The sequence below is a fragment of the Bombina bombina genome, chromosome 9 (genome assembly GCF_027579735.1).
Source record: "Bombina bombina isolate aBomBom1 chromosome 9, aBomBom1.pri, whole genome shotgun sequence".
NCBI lineage: Eukaryota > Metazoa > Chordata > Amphibia > Anura > Bombinatoridae > Bombina > Bombina bombina.
In genome coordinates, this window is record NC_069507.1 from 103,087,411 (window position 1) to 103,108,598 (window position 21,188).

At 38.9% G+C, this 21,188-nt stretch overlaps 1 protein-coding gene across 1 annotated transcript in view; it reads right to left on the minus strand.

Moving 5' to 3' along the window:
* Positions 1-16,648, minus strand: part of SLC43A1 (solute carrier family 43 member 1) — a 142,121-nt gene extending 125,473 nt beyond the window's left edge. Inside the window, exons 1-3 of the mRNA XM_053692284.1 lie at positions 16,511-16,648; positions 2,894-3,111; positions 1,843-2,053 (exon numbers count right to left, since the gene is read on the minus strand). Of these exons, the coding sequence (XP_053548259.1) occupies positions 1,843-2,053; positions 2,894-3,047 (365 nt within the window). The 5' untranslated portion in view covers positions 3,048-3,111; positions 16,511-16,648. The remainder of the gene's footprint in view (positions 1-1,842; positions 2,054-2,893; positions 3,112-16,510) is intronic.
* Positions 16,649-21,188: the final 4,540 nt, after the last annotated feature.

The following is a 21,188-nucleotide window of genomic DNA, read 5'->3' on the forward strand; positions in this document are numbered from 1 at the left end:
GGTAACTTGTAGGGAGCTTGTAGGGTTAATTTTAGCTTTAGTGTAGAGATCAGCCTCCCACCTGACACATCCCACCCCTTTGATCCCTCCCAAACAGCTCTCTTCCCTCCCCCACCCCACAATTGTCCCCGTCATCTTAAGTACTGGCAGAAAGTCTGCCAGTACTAAAATAAAAGGCTTTTTTTAAAAATATCTATTCAGCTGTTATGGATCCCCCCCCTTAGGTCCCAACCTCCCTAATCCCCCCCAAACAGCTCTCTAACCCTCCCCCCGCTACCTATTTTCCGCCATCTTGGGTACTGGCAGCTGTCTGCCAGTGCCCGGTTCGGCCGCCCCCCCCAAAAAAAATAATAATCATTTTTTTATTAAATATTAATTTTTATGTAGTGTAGCTGCCCCCTTCAATATCCCCCTCCTAGATCTTTTGATCTTTATTTTTCCTCCCTCCTTCTCATTCACTTACTACATTGATGGCAGTAGTTGCCCCCCCGGATGCTCCCGGCACCCGGCGTGCACATTGCACTTACAGACAACGTATTCCGTAGAAAGATTGCGGGTAACCCAGTGTTAACGTTTGGTTGCACTGAGACACACCTGTGGAATAGACTAGGTAGGAAAAGGTCCCCTTCACCGCAATGTGCACTTAAAGGAACCGGATGCCGAGTAGAGATGGGCCGCCCACCCGCTTCCCTTCCGAGGCTCCCACCAACCAACGATCGGCACCATCGCCGAGTGAGTGTCTCTCTCTGCATTGGTGTGTAAAAAATGGTATTGCAGGATGTCTCAATATCGAGGCATCACTGCAATACCATGAAAGCAGCTGGAAGCATTCAGGATCGTTTCCACAGCTTCAAACCCCTAAGGACGTACAGGTTACATCGTTGGTCGTTAACTGACCTTTTTTGTAGGATGTACCCTGTACATTCTTGATCGTTAAAGGGTTAAGGGTATTTTTTTGTAGGACGTTCCAGGCACGTCCTCAGTCGGGAAGGGGTTTAGCAAGCATTCACTAAAGTTTTAATTATGCATGTTTACTACAAAGGTTTAATCATATATAAACCATAATGCAAGGTAAATATTAGTTATTAACTCATGGATAGCAGATTTCCACTATAAAACAATTGAGAAGAATCAATAATTTGTAACCATGTTGATTTGAATTAAAGGGACAGTCTAGTCAAAATTAAACATTCATGATTCAAATAGGGCATGTAATTTTAAACATGCCCTTTCCAACTTGCTTTTATCATGAAATTTGCATTGTTCGCTTGGTATTCTTAATTGAAAGCTAAACCTAGGTAGGCTCATTTGCTAATTTCTAAGCCCTTGAATTAACAGTTTTCCACAGCTATAGGGTGTTCGTTCATGTGTGCCATATAGATAACATTGTGCTCACGCCCATGGAGTTACTTATGAGAGGACATTGATTGGCTAATATGCAAGTCTGTCAAAAGAACTGAAATAAGGGAGCAGTCTGCAGAGGCTTAGATACAAGGTAATCACAGAGGTAAAAAGTATATTAATATAACAGTGTTGGTCATGCAAAACTGGGGAATGGGTAATAAAGGGATTATCTATCTTTTTAAACAATAACAATTCTGGAGTAGACTGTCCCTTTAAAAAAATTGGTTTTGCGTAATCAGTCACAATTACACTTTGGAGCTAGCTTAGAAAATAGCAATCTTCAAGACTAAGCATACACTAAGCAAGATGACATAAAACATAGCTATGCTGAGGTTTAATGAAGCCCATTCCATGATTACACAACAGTATAGATGAGGTTAAAACAAATCTTAAAGCAAATATTGCAATTAACTAACAAAAGCAGATCAAATCACTCACCTTCCCACTAATCTCAGAGGACGAGGACCATATCGATCCATCAGTATTCCTAAAGGAAGTGTTGCTGCGCTCAATAGAAACGAACCAATTGTAAATCCCAAATTCAGCATCTCTTCTTGAGCAGAACACGTCACCCAAGGCTGAGATGAACCATTATTATTTTCCAAATTTTGAGATGATAAGGCGCTCTTAACCTCAGATGAGTTTTCCTCTGGAGACACAATGATGTGGTAATTAATCATTTTCTATTGTATATGACCAGTGAGTAGGTATGAGTGGTAAGAGTTTAGACTTTAATACAGGTGTTTTTAGTATAATTTAGAAGACTTAGAATAAAAAAATAACTGTATTTATGAACAAAACACATTAATTTACTCACTACACTGACAAATTTCTAGTGTTCATCATTGTCATGTGTCCCAATAGTTGTATATCCTTATGACCCTCATTTCTCATATTTCTTTATTTTAGTTGAAGCATTGATTGAATAAATTGAGAACTATATTATTATGGATAATGTGATTTGTCTATATTTGCCATGATATTTTTCCATTAAAGAATGATATTCTTCACTTGGGTAACAAGCACTTGTTAGATTCTAGGTTTTTAGGTACACAGAATATACGTTTTTACTTGAGCTAATCGGCAAGATCAAACAGGTTAGAATTACAAAGGGGCATGAGACTGGCTGGGAAGGGATAGTGGTATATAGTACAGGCCGGGTGATGGTAGACAGCAGGCTTGTGAGATATATATAACTGTTTATAAGGAAATCCATTAACTTATGATGGGTGTTAGATTTAGTCTCAATTTTACAGCATATTATTCTTCTATATAACAAATGGGATAATCATAACAAAAAAATGTAAGCAGGACCAGATATTTCTCATAAAGAAATGGGAGTAACTCCTACATACAGAACTAATTGTGTACTTATATGTCCCAAACACAGTAACTGACAGAGGCATCAGCTCCCCAGCTGTCATGTTGCAGTTTGAAGGACAGATTTTACGATATGAGAAGATGAGATACGGATGCCGTTTGGACACACCTGTGCAGAGCTGGGAATAAAATCCTTCTTGCTGTAACATGATAAGCAGAGATCCCCATCCAAAAAGAACTGCAGAAAAGAAGAGGTTTTCCACTACTGCGGTGCAAGCAATCCACCATCGACGTGCAAAAGCGGTCTGTAGAGAAGGAGCCATGTTTGCTGGACACTGAGGCACTGGTATAAGTTGGAATTAAAGATAATAAGGATCCTTATGATATCTGAAAATGCAAGATGAGCAAAAAATTATTTTTGTTGAGAAATTGTGATCTACTAGGACATGGGAAAAAAAACAGAACATAGACAAAATACATAGTGTTCTTAATTAGCCAGAGGGACAGTCTAGTCAAAATTAAACTTTCATGATTCAGATAGGGCATGGAATTTTAAACAACTGTCCAATTTATTTTTATCATCAAGTTTGCTTTATTCTCTTGGTATTCTTTGTTGAAAGCTAAACTTAGGTAGGCTCATGTACTAATTTCTAAACCCTTGAAGGCCACCTCTTATCTCAGTGCATTTTGACAGTTTTTCACAGCTAGACAGCACACAATTCTTTTTTGTCTACCTATCCCCTTTCCTAGGTGACTCATCTAAACGTCTAACAACTGAACTTGGTAACAAGGTTGGTCCTTTATACTGCAGTTGGGTCATTCCATTTTTATCTGAGCTTTTGCATTTTGTATGTTAACTTAAGGTATGTATTAGGTTTTGTTTTACTTGTAAAAGTGTGAGATATGACATATATGTTGCAAAAATGTAAAGTATATATATATATATATATATATATATATTAAACAGCAAAACTCTTAAGTCGTTTCGAGATTGTATGTTCTCACCAAAAAAAGGGAAATTCTTAGTTTAGGTAAACCCTTACAGAAATTAAAAATGTAAACGCTTTCCTCCCCCTCCTTGGTAGGCTACATTAAACCACCTTATTTAAGAGTTCTTTATTTAATAACAAAAATGTTAAAAGTAAGGTTTAGGTTAAGATTTGTACTGAATATTTGATGTGCCATACAGCTGCAAGGTTCTCCATCCCCTACTCTGTTTAGACACTTCACAATCTCCTTTCCAGTTTTCCATTTTATAATGATGTCATATTGAGAAGTTAAGCCTTAAACACGGGTGAAATATGTTAATAAACAAATTATATATGCAAAAGAAGCGTTAAAAGAGATTTTTCTGTATTTGTACCATGCAAAATAATAATAATACACTTAACTTCTCATTCTCTTGAACAATCCCTATTTTAATACAGCACATAAATCTAGGGCAAATAAATCTACTTGTTGGGGTCATATATACCAAGTAAGCATGCTCAGTCAGTCAATACAGTCTTGTCTTGCCAGGCTAAGCCAGTATCCAAGACCTCTTAAGTTATAAGTAATATGTAAATGTTTTAATTTGTCCTCTAATGTAGCCCCTCATTAAAGAAAAAAAAAAATGGACACCTCTAACATATGACATCGGAACTGGTGACAACAGTCATCTGGGTGAATACAGTGAGATAATAAGAGATATGGACAAACCCTATGTAATAGGTCTAAACCCCACATTCAGCAATTAACTGACTGCAAACTGTTTCACGCTTGTTTAAAATACCAAAAGCAAGAGCAGTGAGACAAAGAGTTAAGGAGTGGCTGGAGAAGAGCCAGGGCAGCAAAAAAATCAATCTGCCAAAATCAAAGAGATAAATACTCTAGTATTATAGCATAGTACTCCATATTATCTGACAGCAAACACAGAAAAGCCTCTGGGTGTTTAGGGCAGATACGAAAGATCTCATGGTTTCGCATTGACTTGTTTCGTTGGGAAAAGTAATACTACTGCTTTTATTATTATCGGTTATTTATAGAGCGCCAACAGATTCCCAATTTACTGCTTGGTAACACTATATAGCTCTCTGATTAAAATAAGAGGTTTGATAAAGAGTGAATGAAATAATACTTATACATATTTGATTTTGTTTTGTTATAGTGATAAATGTATTGTCACTATTTATTACAGAATATTAAAGGGACAGTAAAGTCAAAATTGAAAATTCATGATTTAGATACAGCATGCAATTTTAAACAACTCTTCAGTTTACTTCTATTATTAAAATTTCTTTGTTTTCTTGACTCCTTTGTTGAAGAGAAAATCTAGGTAGGCTCATAGGAGCGGGCACTCTATGGCAGCAGTGTTTGCAACAATGTATAACAACTCTACAAACAATATTGCAAAATACTGCTGTCATAGAGTGCTAAAGAAACACGCACACTCTTCAGCTCAAATGAGCCCACCTGATTTACTCTTTAACAAAGAATACCAAGAGAAAGTAAATTGGAAAGTTTTACTGGCCCTTTAAACACTATGTTTAATTGTATAGCACAGTAAATATATTTTAATGCACTGTACATTGTTTACTTTGCCTAGTATTACTGTAATATACCTGATACTTTTTCACCTTCCTTAAAGGGACCATGCTGTAATTACCAAATAGACTGTCTGTGTATAAGACAACGTTATGGGGGTCAATTTATCAAGCGCCGTACGGAGCTTGATACCCCGTGTTTCGGGTCGCCGGAAACAGAAGCTATGAAGCAGCTCTGAGGCGACGGACAGAAATCAACCCGATCGAATACGATCGGGTTGATTGACACCCCCTGCTAGCAGCCAATTGGCCGCAAATCTGCAGGGGGGCGGTATAGCACCAGCAATTCACAAGAACTGCTGGTGCAATGATAAATGCCGACAGTGTATGCTGTCGACATTTATCGACGTGCAGCGGACATGATACGCTATATCGTATCATATCCACTCGCACTATAATAAATTGACCCCATGGTGTGTCTCAAATATCAAGTTATAGCAGTGCCTATGGGGCCTATCTATCAAGCTCCGAACGGAGCTTTATGGCTCGTGTTTCTGACTCGCCAGAAACACAAGTTATGGAGCAGCGGTCACAAAGACGGACAGGAATCGAGTACGATCGGGTTGATTGACACCCCCTGCTGGCGGCCCATTGGCCGCGAGTCTGCAGGGGGCGACGTTGCACCAGCAGCTCTTGTGAGCTGCTGGTGCAATGCTGAATACGGAGAGCGTATTGCTCTCCGCATTCAGCGAGGTCTTGCGGACCTGATCCGCACTGTCGGATCAGGTCCGCAAGACTTTTGTTAAATTGGCCTCTATGACTGGTTGCAGCAAAGGAGACCAATATCATGAATTCTACCAACATTTTCATGGGGTATATTTCAACTTTCAAGGTCAAAGCAAAGCACAGTAAATGTTACAAAAAATTATCACAGTTTCAAACTCTTTTAAATGATTTATTGTTATTTTGCAATTCAGTGCTAAATGGCTGATATAAACAGGCAGACCTTGTTTTATTGCGCATTGCAGATATTGAATTTTTTTTTATACAAACTGAAGGTTTGTGGTTACCCTACATCAAGCAAGTCTATTGGTGCCATATTTTCTAACATATATACACATATAAACAAATAAATTCATATGTATACACCTTTATACACACACATTCGTTGAAGGCTTAGATGATGGTTAGCCTTTTTTTAGCAATAAAGTATTTTATAATTATTTCTCCAACATTGGTGTGTCCGATCCACGGCGTCATCCATAACTTGTGGGAATATTCTCTTCCCCAACAGGAAATGGCAAAGAGCACAGCAAAAGCTGTCCATATAGCCCCTCCCAGGCTCCGCCCCCCCAGTCATTCTATTTGCCGCTCTGAACAAGTAGCATCTCCACGGAGATGGTGAAGAGTATGTGGTGTTTAGTTGTAGTTTTTTATTCTTCTATCAAGAGTTTGTTATTTTAAAATAGTGCTGGTATGTACTATTTACTCTGAAACAGAAAGAGATGAAGAATTCTGTTTAAAAGAGGAGTATGATTTTAGCAGCAGTAACTAAAATCAATTGCTGTTCCCACGCAGGACTGTTGAGCTGAGAGAACTTCAGTTGGGGGGAACAGTTTGCAGACTTTTCTGCTCAAGGTATGACTAGCCATTTTTCTAACAAGACTGTGTAATGCTGGAAGGCTGTCATTTTCCTTCATGGGGATCGGTAAGCCATTTTCTTAGACTTAGAAAGAATAAAGGGCTTATTATGGGCTATTAACTGGTGGACACTCTTAAGGGCTAAATCGATTGTTTATTTAAGTTGTTTTTTAAAGTTTGAAGTAATTTTCACACTTTTATTGTTTGGGGAACGTTTTTATCGCCAGGCACTAGTTTAGACACCTTCCCAGTCAGGAAGGGCCTTTCACTATAGTAGGCAGAGCCTCATTTTCGCGCCATTATTGCGCAGTTACTTTTGAGTACAGTGCATGCAGCTGCATGTGTGAGGGTCTGGTATCCACTGAAAACGTTCCTAGAAGGCTTGAATTGGTATCGTATACCCCCCTGGGTTTGGTGAAGTCGCAACAAAGGCTGTGGCTGGGACTGTAGTGGGGTTAAAATTGCAAACGGCTCCGGTTTCCACATTTTAAGGGTTAACAGCTTGAAAATTGGGGTGCAATACTTTGAATGCATTAAGACACTGTGGTGAAAATTTGGTAAAGATTGAATAATTCCTTCATAGTTTTTCACATATTCAATAATAAAGTGTGCCCTGTTTAACATTTAAAGAGACAGTAACGGTTTTGTTTTAAAACGGTTTTTGTGCTTTATTAACCAGTTTAAGCCTGTTTAACATGTCTGTACCTTCAGATAGATCATGTTCTGTATGTATGGAAGCCAATGTGGTTCCTCCTTCAAATATATGTGATAATTGTGCCATAGCGTCCAAACATAGTAAGGACAGTACTGTCACAAATAGTAAGGTTGCCCAGGATGATTCCTCAGATGAAGGAAGTAGAGATAGTTCTACATCCTCTCCTTCTGTGTCTATACCAGTTATGCCCGCGCAGGTGACCCCTAGTACTTCTAGCGCGCCAATGCTTGTTACTATGCAACAATTGACGTCAGTAATGGATAACTCCATAGCTAATATTTTATCCAAAATGCCAGCATTTCAGAGAAAGCGCGATTGCTCTGTTTTAAACACTGTAGAGCAGGAGGGCGCTGATGATCATTTTTCTGTCATACCCTCACACCAGTCTGAAGTGGCAGTGAGGGAGGGTTTGTCAGATGGAGAAATTTCTGATACAGGAAGAATTTCTCAGCAGGCAGAACCTGATGTTGTGACATTTAAATTTAAATTAGAGCATCTCTGCGCATTACTTAAGGAGGTGCTATCTACTCTGGATGATTGTGACAATCTGGTCATCCCAGAAAAATTGTGCAAGATGGACAAGTTCCTAGAGGTCCCGGTGCACCCTGATGCCTTTCCGATACCTAAACGGGTGGCGGACATAGTAAATAAGGAGTGGGAGAAGCCAGGCATACCTTTTGTCCCTCCTCCTATATTTAAGAAATTGTTCCCTATGGTCGACCCCAGGAAGGACTTATGGCAAACAGTCCCTAAGGTTGAGGGGGCGGTTTCTACACTAGCCAAACGCACGACCATTCCCATTGAGGACAATTGTGCTTTCAAAGATCCTATGGATAAAAAGTTGGAGGGTTTGCTTAAAAAGATTTTTGTACAGCAAGGTTACCTCCTTCAACCTATTTCGTGCATTATTCCTGTCACTACAGCGGCGTGGTTCTGGTTCGAGGAACTGGAAAAGTCGCTCAGTAGGGAGACTCCGTATGAGGAAGTCATGGACAGAATTCACGCGCTTAAGTTAGCTAATTCCTTTATTTTAGACGCCGCTTTGCAGTTAGCGAGGTTAGCGGCGAAAAATTCAGGGTTTGCAATTGTGGCGCGCAGAGCGCTCTGGCTAAAGTCTTGGTCGGCGGACGTATCTTCCAAGACAAAATTGCTTAATATCCCTTTCAAAGGTAAGACCCTTTTTGGGCCAGAATTGAAAGAGATTATTTCAGACATCACTGGGGGAAAGGGCCATGCCCTCCCACAAGATAGACCTTTCAAGGTTAAGAATAAGTACAATTTTCGTTCCTTTCGCAATTTCAGGAACGGACCGGCTTCCAACTCTGCAGCCTCTAGACAAGAGGGTAACGCTTCCCAGACTAAACCAGCTTGGAAACCAATGCAAGGCTGGAACAAAGGTAAACAGGCCAAGAAGCCTGCTGCTGCTACCAAAACAGCATGAAGGGGTATTCCCCGATCCGGGACCGGATCTAGTAGGGGGCAGACTCTCTCTCTTTGCTCAGGCTTGGGCAAGAGATGTTCAGGATCCCTGGGCACTAGAAATAGTCTCACAGGGTTATCTTCTAGAATTCAAGGAACTACCCCCAAGGGGAAGGTTCCACATGTCTCACTTATCTTCAAACCAAATAAAGAGACAGGCATTCTTACATTGTGTAGAAGACCTGTTAAAGATGGGAGTGATACACCCAGTTCCAACTGTGGAACAAGGTCAGGGGTTTTACTCAAATCTGTTTGTAGTTCCCAAAAAAGAGGGAACTTTCAGACCAATTCTGGATTTAAAAATTCTAAACAAATTTCTCAGAGTTCCATCGTTCAAAATGGAAAACATTCGAACAATTTTACCTACAATCCAGGAGGGTCAATACATGACTACCGTGGATTTAAAGGATGCGTATCTACATATTCCTATCCACAAAGATCATCATCAGTTCCTAAGGTTCGCCTTTCTGGACAAACATTATCAGTTCGTGGCTCTCCCATTCGGGCTAGCCACTGCTCCCAGAATTTTCACAAAGGTGCTCGGATCCCTTCTAGCGGTTCTAAGACCAAGGGGTATTGCAGTGGCACCTTATCTGGACGACATTCTAATTCAAGCGTAGTCTCTTTCCAAAGCAAAGGCTCATACAGACATTGTTCTAGCCTTTCTCAGATCTCACGGGTGGAAGGTGAACGTAGAAAAAAGTTCCCTGTCTCCGGCGACAAGAGTTCCCTTTTTGGGAACAATAATAGATTCTTTAGAAATGAAGATCTTTTTGACAGAGGTCAGAAAGTCAAAGCTTCTAAACGCTTGTCAAGTTCTTCTCTCTATTCTACAGCCTTCCATAGCTCAGTGCATGGAAGTAGTAGGGTTGATGGTTGCAGCAATGGACATAGTTCCTTTTGCTCGAATTCATCTAAGACCATTACAACTGTGCATGCTCAAGCAGTGGAATGGGGACTATACAGACTTGTCTCCAAAGATTCAAGTAGACCAGATGACCAGAGACTCACTCCGTTGGTGGTTGTCCCAGGATCACCTGTCTCAGGGAATGAGTTTCCGCAGGCCAGAGTGGGTCATTGTCACGATCGACGCCAGTCTATTAGGCTGGGGCGCGGTCTGGGATTCCCTGAAAGCTCAGGGTCTATGGTCTCGGGAAGAGTCTCTTCTCCCGATAAACATCCTGGAACTGAGAGCGATATTCAATGCTCTCCGGGCTTGGCCTCAACTAGCGAAGGCCGGATTCATAAGATTCCAGTCAGACAACATGACGACTGTAGCTTACATCAACCATCAGGGGGGAACAAGGAGTTCCTTGGCGATGAGAGAGGCATCCAAAATCATCAAATGGGCGGAGGATCACTCCTGCCACCTATCTGCAATTCACATCCCAGGAGTAGACAACGGGAAGGCGGATTATCTGAGTCGTCAGACTTTCCATCCGGGGGAGTGGGAACACCACCCGGAGGTTTTTGCCCAGTTGACTCACTTATGGGGCATTCCAGACATGGATCTGATGGCGTCTCGTCAGAACTTCAAGGTTCCTTGCTACGGGTCCAGATCCAGGGATCCCAAGGCGACTCTAGTGGATGCATTAGTGGCGCCTTGGTCGTTCAACCTAGCTTATGCGTTTCCACCGTTCCCTCTCCTTCCCAGGCTTGTAGCCAGGATCAAACAGGAGAAGGCCTCGGTGATTCTGATAGCTCCTGCGTGGCCGCGCAGGACTTGGTATGCAGACCTGGTGAATATGTCATCGGCTCCACCATGGAAGCTACCTTTGAGACAGGATCTTCTAGTACAAGGTCCATTCGAACATCCAAATCTAGTTTCTCTGCAGCTGACTGCTTGGAAATTGAACGTTTGATCTTATCCAAACGTGGGTTTTCAGATTCAGTGATAGATACTCTGGTCCAAGCCAGAAAACCTGTGACTTGAAAGATTTACCATAAAATATGGAAAAGATATATCTGTTGGTGTGAATCCAAAGGATTCTCCTGGAGTAAGATTAAAATTCATAAGATCCTCTGGGAGGGGCTATATGGACAGCTTTTGCTGTGCTCTTTGCCATTTCCTGTTGGGGAAGAGAATATTCCCACAAGTTATGGATGACGCCGTGGACCGGACACACCGTTGGAGAAAGTAATTTATCAGGTAAGCATAAATTCTGTTTTTAGATATAATGCTATTGCACACTTAATAGACTACAGTATAGTGTAAACAGAACTTTTATATGCACTGGGAAACAAAAAAACTAGTGTGACTCAGTTTATTGCTATATTCGCTTTATTGCAGTGGCCTGAACCGAACCGAGAATATCTCTGAGATACTCCTACTCCTGTACCATGAAAACAAGTTGATTTTGTTTTTTAGTCCCTTCTATTGTAATGCTAAGAGCTACAATGTGAGAGATATTACCAAATTTGATGTACCAATGTTTCATTATACGATTAAAATCTAAATGTTGTCATTTGATAGTCTATGCTTAACTCTTCAAATAAGGACTGAATTAGTCATAAAATACTGAATGCAGCTACACCTCTGATCATGTGATATGAGTTTGTCGGCCACTCTCAACTGTCGTGCTGGAAACTCTACTACCTGTAATATTCAATAATTGACTGCACTGAAGAGATTATAGCACATGATCTGTCTGTTTAAAGAACAAATTATAGGTAAGATATGGTACACTGTAATATTCCCAATGATTTTTTAGTATGACTGCCTACACTAATTAAAGGGATACTAAACCCATTTTTTTCTTTCTTTCGTGATTCAGATAGAGCAAGCAACTTTTTAATTTATTTCTATTATCAATTTTTCTTTGTTCTCTTGCTATCTTTATTTAAAAAGCAGGAAAGTAAAGCTTAGAAGCCGGCCCATTTTTGGTTCAGCAAATGGGTAACACTTGCTGATTGGTGGCTAAATGTAACTACCAATAAGCAAGTGCTATCCAGACTGCTGAACCTAAAATGAGTTGGCTCCTAAGCTTTACATTTCTGCTTTTCAAAAAAGATAGCAAGGGAACAAAGAAAAATTGGTAATAGGAGTAAATTAGAAAATTGCTTAAAATTGCATGCTCTATCTGAAAAAAAAAACAATTGGGTTTAGTATCCCTTTAAGGAAAATTCCAATTTTTCTATCATGCATTGAGAAAAAGTATGCTATTCCCACGGACTATCAGTGGTCCAAATCTTGCTAACTATTGCTCAGCACAAGCATGTCTTTGCAAGTAGTACTCCACCTTCTCCTCTTAAAACAACATGCAGTGAAACACAACTATCATTTCCAAATTTGTAAGACAAAAATAAACTTTGTATGAAACTGAATGGTGTAAATAAACTGTGGACGTACTAGATATTTCTGAGAGGTGCGGTGCAAGAGTATACTTAAAGGGGATTAGAATCAAAATTAAACTTTCATGATTTAGATAGAGATTGCAATTTTAAACAACTTTCCAATTTACTTCTTTTATCAAATTTGTTTTGTTCTTTTGGTTTTCTTTAGCTTAGGAGTGTGCATGTGTATATGGCAGTAGTGTTTGTGTCCTACATTGCTATAATTAATGTTGCAAACACTGTTCCCAGGTGGCTTAAGACAAGTGCACGCTCCTGAGCTCACCTAGGATTACTCTTTAACAAATGATACAAAGAGTACTAAGCAAAATTGATAATCAAAGTAAATTGGAAAGTTGTTTATAATTACAAGCTCTATCCAATTTAAGTTTAATTTTGACTTTACTATCCATTTAAAGAGGCATGCATTTACTTAATTCTTTTAGTATCCTTAGTATCCTTAGCTGAAAAGCATATCCAGGTAGGCTCAGGAGCAGTTATGCATTACAGGGAGCTGATTGGTGGCTGCACAAAAATGCCCCTTGTCATTGGTTTACTAAATGTGTTCCGCTAGCTCCCAGTAGTGCATTGCCGCTGCTTCAGCAAGGATACCAAGAGAAAGAAGCAAATTGCAAGTTAAAAGACCATAGAGAAAAGGGGAGACTGAAAGGAGGATTTAAACATAAAATATAAGCTAGTGACCTTCGAGTACCACCCACTCATGATTCTTAGCTTTTCACTGTTCTTAGTAAGAATCCCCACATTCAAAACCCACATCTAGAACTGGTTGTGCTGCAAAAATAACACATTTTTAAAATCTGAACCTGATATTGTGTGTGTAAAAAAAAGTTTTTGTTAAATTTTTCATGTAAAAATAAAATACTGTTTTGTTAGAGCATTTTATTTTTAAGTGAATGTACCTTTTTTAACTATGTGTTTACAGAGACAGAAAGGTCTAAATTGAAATGTGCATGGGTGCATTTTAATTGTAAATAGAAGCATTTGTTTTACTATATACTTTCATTAGCAAAAATATTTATAGTAAAAGTTATTAGTTTTTCAGCAGCATATGCACATATCCTGTGAGGACCCGTGCACCAGTATTCATACACAAAGAGCTGGAGTAGTGTGTTTCGTGCCTATGGGCACTTCATTTGTTTCATACAAACCCCTGCTGACCCTCTGGGAAGGTGTGGTGTTTGAAAGCTGGTGCACGTGCCCTCACAGGATATGTGCATATGCTGCTGAAAAAACAGTAATAACTTTTACTAGAAGCTTTTACTGGAAGCATTTTTGGTAATTGAAGTATAATATAAACATGCTTTTTTTTTTTTTTAAAGAAAAAGATTAAGTGGACCCGTGCACATTTCAGTTTTGACCTTTCCCTTTAATGCCTTCAAAAGGGATTACAAATGTAAAGACTATCACCTTGCAAGCTCACATTCCAATCTTGAGCAGGAAAGAGTTACTGATTGGTGGATATGCCTAATTGCCTCACCACATACTCTTCAGGTATGCACAGTATCTGAATGTACAACTTTAAAGGGACAGTTTACTTATTGCTGAAAAAGATAGATAATCCCTTTATTACCCATTCCCCAGTTATGCATAACTAACACTGTTATATTAATATACTTTTTACCTCTGTGATTATCTTGTATCTAATGCAGGCTGCTCCCTTATTTCAGTTCTTTTGACAGACTTGCATTTTAGCCAATCGGTGCTGACTCCTAGGTAACTCCACAGAAGTGAGCACAATGTCATTTTAAATTTGAAATAGAATTCACAGATTTACAGAAAGTTGTTGACTGTATTAAGCTAGACTGTGTGAATGAAGATGATTTGTATGAATATGTTTTCTGTACCAAACTGTATCTAATTGTAAAATAAAGTATTTTTTTTCAGTAACTACTGTATAATTTTTTATTTTTCTACAGAAAAGTTGTTGACTCCTTAGTCTCTTTTATTTTCTTCAAAACAAATGTGGTAATCCTAGCTTAAACTCATGTTTGCAAATGTTTGCATGCGAGCGATAAGGGGTTTGAGAATATGTAATCGGGTTTGCGTGCGAGTTGGGTGATTTTTTCCCCACTTTTTTCCTCCATTGACTTCTATGGGGGAATACGTGAAAGTGCACGATATTGCAATTTCGGCTTTTTGTGCTCAACTCATTATACAAGCGCAACCCAACGCGCGCAGAAAGCTTATTTCTTGTGCAGTTAACGCTCAAGCGGGAGCGTTAAATAACGCTCTACTCGTAATCTCGCCCCTAATTGGCATATTGTACAAGACTATTGAGCCACAGAGTTACAAAGATAAATACCCCAGGAATTCTCTACTTTAAGAACATGAGTAATACAATGCATAGCTTTGGACACTTTCAAAAAAACTAACATACAGTGGGGTCTATTTATGAAGCAGCGGATGTTGCGTCTGACCCACTTCGCTTCAGTTCCGGCTGAAGCGGAAGATAAGAAGCAGCGGTCCTAAGCAGCGTATGCTGTCGGCATTTATCGATGTGCGGTGGACATGATCCGCTATAACGGATCACGTCCGTCCGCACATTAATAAATGGACCCCTGTGAGTTAAAAAATAAATAAAATGATGGATAGATATATTAGTTTTAACCATTGGATGCCCTAGGGCATTACAATTTTATATATATATATATATATATATATCTCTTTCAGCTCATGGAAATAATTGATGCTGTATCACTCACAGCTATGTATAGGAACAATAACTAGTCTTATACCTATAAAAGTTGTCACCCAACGTAAAGTGTATATGATAGAAAGGACAACCAGGAGCTGTATGATGCAACGTACTTCGGCAAATACAGCAATTTCTTCAGCTTCACACTTTCCATCATAAAGATCACAAAAGCATATTGAAACCTGAATAACTTGTATTTATTTGAACAGTAAAAAAATAACTTTCTATAGTTTCAAGTTTTTTTCCCATCAAAACCATTTTTTTATATTATTTTTTTAACTTGACCTTCATTTTTTTATTTGTTGATCACCTACATTTGTAACGTACTCTTGTTAAAAAATTTAAATTCGATTTTGTACATTGGAAGCAAAACTTATGGCTGTTGGAGAAATATGGAGCTGAGCTATTTGACTGTTTGTAAAATGGGCATGGCTTTTTAATGCAGTATGGTTACGCCTGTTGGTCAAGGCACTGACCTAAGAGGATAGTGAGACTTCTAAAAAAAAGAACAGTTCATGTGATATCATCTGTGAAGTTCAATTAAAACTTAATTTTAGACTCTTCCTTATTATAATAAATATAATACAATATGTCTTTGTTGAGACTGTATTCAGTTCTCCAACAGATGGAAGTGGTTGCATTTATCCCCATGTGGCCGTAACCAGATCTCACCCAGATTCCTATCATGGTTGAGTATTCTGATTCCGAAGAAAGTCAAATATATTTTTTGCCCAAAAATGACACAAAAGTAACATGTACATAGTTACACATGAGCACAAGCATGTATCAATACATACACTAATAAAATATTACTCATTTGCACCCATACTGATAACACACGTGTTCTGTCTTGTACGATTGTGTGTAAACATTACTACTATTGTATACCTTCACAGATGTAGGACATACTGATACTTTATTTGTCTTGTATAAGCACAATTTTATATTTAACACAACTGAACTATACAGGGTGCACAGCTCTACATATTCCCATTTTGTATTTACACAACCTTATTACTTATTAACTTTATCACAAAACAGATACATACCATTGACACGTGTATTGATCAAAACCATTACATCAGCCATACGCTTGTGTGTTTATTTTTATATTAATACATCCATTAATAGAAAAAAGAAAAAAAAACTGAGTGTTTCATTATAAAGGTCATTTTTAAATTTAGTTTTCTGCTGTCGCTAAGGCATATTCTACAGGAAAACTCACAGCTGCTGTCATACATACTTGTAATACTGTAGTTTAAATGCCACGTGTAGAAAATGAGAACTAGCAGCCCATTCACTACTAAAAAAAAATCACTAAAAATGTTTTTTTTAAAGAACAATAAAACCATATTAACACATACATGTGCCATAAAGACTTACCTTGGGTAGAAAGAATTAACCTCAGCCAAGTTCTCTAACTTTACCAGATGTCTCTTTCAACTGAAGTGAGACTAAAAAAAAAAAAGGGGGGCCAACCACAGGAAACACACGTCTTACTTTATAAGGTATGGGGCAGGGGGGGGGGGGTTGGGAGAGAGCAGTTTAAGAGGAGGGAGGAAGAGAGGGAGGGAAAATGGACTGGACAGAATAGGTCAGTTATAGTCAAGGAAAGAAACAAAGCCTAAAGGGAGAGAATATAGATACAAGAGTCAAAATGATCAGGAAGCAAAAAGAGCATAGCGAAGGCAGAAAAAAAGATAGGAAGTGGTGTGAAAAGATTAGTTGAGAGAATGTGTTTTGCAAAAATAAATACAATTCAGAATACAAGTTAAAAAAAAAAAGAATTAATGTAAAGGAATAGACTGAAGGTACATTCTATAGTAATAATAAATTCCTCTAATATTGGGACAGAATTTTATTGTTAAACAAATTGTAGTGTTTAACCCCTACAAAGAGGTTAAATACATAGTTAAAGTTGAGCTCAGGAGATGCAATCAATAGTTGTTCCAAAACAGCACATGAACAGTGAGCCAATCAGAAGTGATATACGCATGTAGCCACCAATCTCTTGTGTCTTGCCTGGAAACAGCATGGGAGGGCACATGGTGCTTGCTTTTAACTATGTGTTTAACCCCTTTGTGTCAGTTAAACGCGTTGATCACAATCTTGGTCTTTTTTTGGCAGCTAATTTCTGAGCCTCAGCTGGTACTGTCAGTGTATTTTTTCCAGTGATCACAATCCTAAAATGGTTCAGCCATTAATACCTAGAAGAGTGAATTTTTTTACCTCCCAAAAAAACAACATAAAAAATTGTTATCTTTTGTCTATAATCTCCCAATTTCGTAATCCAAAAAAAAATGCACAGGATTAAGGACAAAACAAAATGGTGGTTTGCAGGTTCAGCGATTACATTACAGGTTATATATTGATTGAACCCTTTTTATAGCGTGTTGTGATGCTAATTGTATGACGTGTGCGATGAACCTGTTGTGTTCCAAAACCACAATGATATGTCTGTCTCTCTAATGAGCAGGGGCATAATTAGTACAGGGGACAAGTGTTTGATAGGTTATTGATTTCACTAATTTGTATTAGGATAAAAGTGCTTATTATTAATTTCTGTAACTTTAATTAACTGTGCAGGTAACATTTGTATCTGTTTGGTGATGTTGCTTCATAACATCACCTAGTATAATGGGTTCATTTAGGACCACTCAATGCAGTAGAATTGCATAATTAACATGTGCATAATTAAAAGACACTTTCAAATAAGTAGCAGATTTTTTTCTGACAAATTTATTTTTTCTCCCATTTTCCGGCCCCCTATATTATGTGACGGACATCAGCCAATCACAGACTAGTATACGTATACCCTGTGAGCTTGTGCACATGCTCAGTAGGATCTTGTTCCCCAGAAAGTGTGAATATAAAAAAGACTGCCAAATTTGATAATGGAAGTGAATTGTAAAGTGTCTTAAAACTGCATGCTCTTTCTAAATCATACAAGTTTATTTTGACTTGAGTGTCCCTTTAAGTGTTATTTTTCCCCATGTGCAAAACTAAATCACATTTTAAATATGTTTTTGTTACCTGGTAATAATTTGACATTTTAGCTGTGGAATTCCAAAAACATAAATGATGCTTACCTGGTAATTACCTTTTCCTCTGATGGAAAGAGTCCACAGCTGCATTCATTACTTTTGAGAAATAAGAACCTGGCCACCAGGAGGAGGCAAAGACAACCCAGCCAAAGGCTTAAATACTCCTCCCACTCCCCTCATCCCCCAGTCATTCTGCCGAGGAACAAGGAACAGTAGAAGAAATATCAGGGTGAAAGGTGCCAGAAGAATACAAGGACGCCTCACATAAAATTATGGGTGGGGAGCCGTGGACTCTTTCCATCAGAAGAAAAGGAAATTATCAGGTAAGCATAGTTTATGTTTTTCTTCTTAAATGGGAAGAGTCCACAGCTGCATTCATTACTTTTGGGAAAACAATACCCAAGCTATAGAGGACACTGAATGCCAAGACGGGAGGGTACAATAGGCGACCCATATTGAGGGCACCAGGCTTGAACCTTACCCAATAAAAAACCCTGCTTCTTCCGAAGCTGAGAACATTTTAAGAGGAAAAGCCCCAGTGACACTGACTCGCAGTTAGTCCAGAATCCAAACTAGAGACCGCAAATGTACTGGACTGAGCCAACAGTCCTCCAGGAGACACCTTCGCCCAACAAACGGCCCCCCACTGCTCATCTCCACAAATGAAGGAGACACCAGCCAAAACCCCTAAGGGGACAAGGCAAAGGAGAACCAAGGAAACCGAAAGGTCCCCTAATACAAAAAGGAACACCTCCACAAGTGAGGTATAAGACCGGGCATAGAGACAGAACAGACGTCTCCCCAATATCCTGCAAGCACAGATGCAACGGAAGAGGCAAAGTCCTCCCAGTGTCTGGCCATAGAATACCAAGGTATGCGACCATGAAAAAGTATGTAATACACCCTGGTGAAAAACCCCAAGTTTGAGAACACAGAGTCCACAACAGGACAACACAGAGGATACTTGCGAGGAAGAAGAAGCAGTCAAGCAAGAAAGAGACCGCAAATCAACCCCCTTAAAGAGGGCACGTTCCAGGCAACCTAAGTTGCCGGACCAACACACAGGTCCCTGAAAAGGGGAACACAAAAACCTCAATCGAGGCTCCCCGAGAAGGAGAGTATACTCTCAGAACCCGAAGGAAGAGTAAACCCTCTTCTAATCAATGGAACAAGTTGAAGGGAAAATCTATACCCTTGTATGTGGAGTCCCTATGACCTCTAGGGAAAGAGGGGGGGAGGTTTTGGGGTTTGTCCCTCGGAACCTATTGAAACAGAACCTGAGTGTTTACAGTAGGTAGTGCCTTATGCCAAATAATAAGAATTATTAACAAAAGGACAGAGAAAGTAAAGCATATTGGGCACACTTATAAGGGTCAAAACCAATACTATATTGCAGTGTGGTGTGTCGTGTATTAATTAAAACTTAACTTTTATATCAATTTGAATAAAAAATTGTGGAGATTCCCACCATTGAGTGTTTAAAAATATATTAAAATTGTGTCCGAGTGATACTCGGTACGCAAAGGCTCCTCTCAGGTGTGATACAGTGATCAATCTGTATCGCACTGTCCTTTTGGGCTAGTTCAACAGAATCAATACTAATAACCTTAACTAAATATTATTCACACAAGATGTTTAGTACCATAACCATTAGTTATATTGTTAGATGATAACAAGTGATAATTGATCATTCAAATACTACTCCATTCCCATATGTTAGGAGTGTAATAACGATGTCAGTCTATTCAACCACTACTTGGATATATGTGGGAGTGTGTTGTTATCACAACATGATTTATTTACGATTTTTATTTGTAAAAAATGTTATTATTTCCAGTACAATTTTATTGGTAGGTATCTGTAACCTTGAAGTTGTGACACAGTTCACTGAATTCTATTTGTGTAGAGAATGACTTATAAAGGATACGTATATATCAAATTAACTTTCCCATAAAATTTCAGAGAGAAAAAAATATATATCGCTAATGGAAGTGTGATTATTTTCATTCCCCGTGTTTTTTTGTGACACTGTTTGCACTTCTGTTTCTAATTAAATTCAAATAAATGTTTATACAGATAGCGTATGATTCTAAGGTTATACAGAGTCAAGTGGCACTATACAGGCTTGTAGACAGCGATAGCCTGAATTGTGTGCAATTATATTATGAGGCTAAATAACCAAGACCATTTAAATTCAGGCTATGAATATCGCTCTAGTAAGAAAGCACTGTAGTTATACTAGACCATGAAATATTACCCAGAATCAATGGTACTAAGATAATCTGTCCCCTAGCGATAGCCTAAAGTTTGAGCAATGTGCTCCGATACAAGTAAGGCTAACTTGAACCTAAATCATTATTGTTTACAGGCTAGTACTCGCTATGGTGGATTACCAGTGATTTAAATTATAGTTTTTAAGGTTAAAGATAAGGTGCCTAAAAGAGGCCAACAATTAATACTAAACCCAACGGACTGAGTGAGAGGAGCAGTGCGAACGCCTGACGCGCGTTTCGCAACTGCTTTTTCAGAGGCGTCCGGCCCGACCGCCACACGCTACTTTTAAAGGATCATCAGCCAATCGCATGGCCGATTACATTCTTGCCAATGAATATCAACCTATCGGCTGTTCTCTAGCATCTTACAGTGTTACGATGACGTAGTAGCGCCATCGTCAGCTGTGGCCTATAAGACGCGGGGGTGTGTCTGTTATCGTAGTCCAATAGATTTCTTGTGTGGTGTTTATATTTTTATGACAGCTTGTCTTGACGTGCATTTAAGCGATCAACAGAAATTACAAATACTCCATATGTTTATTATTTAATACCGGGCAAGTATCAGAACATCTGTCCGTAATGGTTGACAATATATGTTGCTTGATGGCCAAAGCAGAGATCATGATATTTTCACACTCCCATTTTATCGCGGCTATTGCCTTACCCTTTCTACTGGATCTTATGATGGGATGTTTTTCTGTACTCATATCAGTGCTTTATTCATATATATTTAACGATCAACAT